Below are 2,494 nucleotides of genomic sequence, written 5' to 3'. Positions count from 1 at the left end.
GAGCCAGCATTAGGATTTTTTAAAACTGCCCAGGTGATTCTAATGTGTAGCTAAAGGTTGGTACCACAGATTTGGAATTCAGTATGTCCAATGGAGCTGGATTAAGTCAGGGTTAGCCATTGGACTTAACAAACTTTCTGCTCTGTGGGTACCACAGGTGCAAAACCCAGGTACCAAAATAACAATAATGTCACATTCACTCAAGTCTGTTGTATTGCCTCTGAGTCCCAATTTCCAGGGAGATTTCTTTTTAGGAATGTGTTATAAAAATTCATCAAAAAAAAAAGAGAGCATAGATTCTTTACATTCCCAGTGAATGACCATGCATGAAATTATAACAAAGCTTCAAATAATCACAAAATGGGTATTAACTTCACAATATTAGGTTTCAGCATTAACTATAGGTATGTGAACAGAAGTCACCTGGATGTTAATAATGTGACAAAGTTGGGGAAGTTCAGAGACTACAGAATTAGTAAATGGCAGAGCTAGGACTTCTCAACAGATTGCAGTATTTATTTGACCACTGGTATTTTAAAATTCATACAATGAAAATTAGAAAATAAATCCCATACCTCGAGTTGTCCCTTTTCATAGGCCAGTTTATTTTTACTATCAGTAATTTTTCCCAAGACTTTTTCCACCTTTTGTTGGGCAACCTGATAAAGTAAACAGAGATATCAGTGCCTCTAGGAGTAGAAAGGAATAACCACTTCCCCCAAGTATTTATGCCCTCACCATTCCTATAGTATAAGATCAAGATTCTTATTTATTTGCTACTACTGCCTTTTAATCTTTCTCTAGATAGCCGAGCACAGGGCTAATGTACAAGTACAGAGACTTAAGTAGGAAGCCTGAAGAGTCCCTAAATTCGTTGTCTTGCATATTACTTTATGTCAGTTATGTCTTTGTAGTTGTGATCCAATCCAAATATTGTGTGACCATTTAGTGATTGTAGGTAGCCTGAGTAACATTATATAGTTCTTTAAGAGGAGCTACACTTATGGACATGAACATGGACAGTAGAGGATGTTTCTGTTACCATAATAAAATGCAGTTTAAAAAATCCCTTGGTAAAAAAACATCTCTTGGCCAGGATCAATGACTCACACTTGTAATCCCAACATTTTGGGAGGCCAAGGTAAGAGAATTGCATGAGGCCAGGAATTCAAGACTAGTCTGGGCAGCATAGCAACATCTCCACAAAATAATTTAAAATATTAGTCAACCACTGTGGCACACTTATAGTCCTACCTACTTGGGAAGATTCCTTGAGCCAGGAATTTGAGGTTACAGTGGACTATGATTGTGCCACTGCACTCCAGGTTAGATGACAGAGTGAGACCCTCTTAAAAAAAAATTCTGAAGAATAAAATAAACGTTTGTCAGAGATTCAAACTCAAACTTAACACAGTGTTATGTGGAATAAATGATACTAAAGTTTCTGTATTTCATGAAATTACATATTTCATTAAGACAGTCTTCAATAACATATATTGTTTTTCTTAGATCTTATCTGAAAAAATAAGTATAAAATAAAGTTTTCTCTTGATTAAATTTTGTGACATATTGATACTTCCTTTTTTTTTTTTTTTACTGCAGCACTTTATTTTACTTTTTTTTTTTAACTGTAGTACTTTCCTTTCTTTCTTTCTTTTTTTTTCCCCACACATACTTCCTTTATAGGAGAGCCATAATTAGTAATTGAATATGGAAATTTTTACCCTCCATAATCAATGTCAGGGTTATATCTTAATAACAGGAAATATTGATATTTGCCATGTCAAAATCATCTTTATAAACAAGTGTGGGGTTACTACACATAGAAGCAAATGTGACTGAGAACACAAGCTCTCACTCACTAATAGGCTAACTAGCCGCACTATGGATAATTTGCAGTAAATCTTGAGTTCAAAAAGTCTTATTTATTTTGGCAAATATCCTATATTGGCATAATTCACTATCTCTGGATTATACATACATTTGCTTGTGAATAGAGTAGAGGGCCTTTTAAGCATTTTAAGCCAAACAATTTAGACTTTTGTCTTCTACTTTGAGCAAACTGATAAAGATGAAACCATCTGTGCAGGGATATTAATTTACATAAGAGATATTCCTCACTATCTCCAAGGTAATTATAGCTATTCTTTAGTTCCCACTTTGGTACTTCATTTTAAGTGTTATGAATCCAATGCATCTATTTTTTAATTTTTTATATTTGTTTTGAGACAGGGTCTTGCTCTCTTACCCAGGCTAGAGTATGTGGCACGATCATAGTTTATTGCAGCCTCAAACTTCTGGGCTCAAGCACGTGCCACTACACTTGACTAATTGTTCTTATTTTTTGTAAAGATAGGGGTAGCACTGTGTTGCCCATACTATTCTTGAACTCCTGGCCCCAAAGCAATTCCCCTCCCCTTGGCCTCCCAAAGTGCTGGGATTATAGGCATGAGCTGCCATACCTAGCCTATTTTTAAATGAAAGCAAAAACACA

General features: G+C 35.2%; 1 protein-coding gene across 1 annotated transcript in view; it reads right to left on the bottom strand.

Annotated features, from left to right (window-relative positions):
- Positions 1–2,494, bottom strand: part of CCDC150 (coiled-coil domain containing 150) — a 101,583-nt gene that overhangs the window by 38,766 nt on the left and 60,323 nt on the right. Inside the window, exon 15 of the mRNA XM_023516919.1 lies at positions 576–659. Within this exon, the coding sequence (XP_023372687.1) occupies positions 576–659 (84 nt within the window). The remainder of the gene's footprint in view (positions 1–575; positions 660–2,494) is intronic.

Source organism: Otolemur garnettii, unplaced genomic scaffold (genome assembly GCF_000181295.1).
Source record: "Otolemur garnettii isolate 467f Iridium unplaced genomic scaffold, OtoGar3 scaffold00100, whole genome shotgun sequence".
In the NCBI taxonomy this organism is placed as follows: Eukaryota; Metazoa; Chordata; class Mammalia; order Primates; family Galagidae; genus Otolemur; species Otolemur garnettii.
The sequence above is the reverse complement of the archived record's forward strand: the minus strand, read 5'-3'. Positions and strand labels throughout refer to the sequence as shown.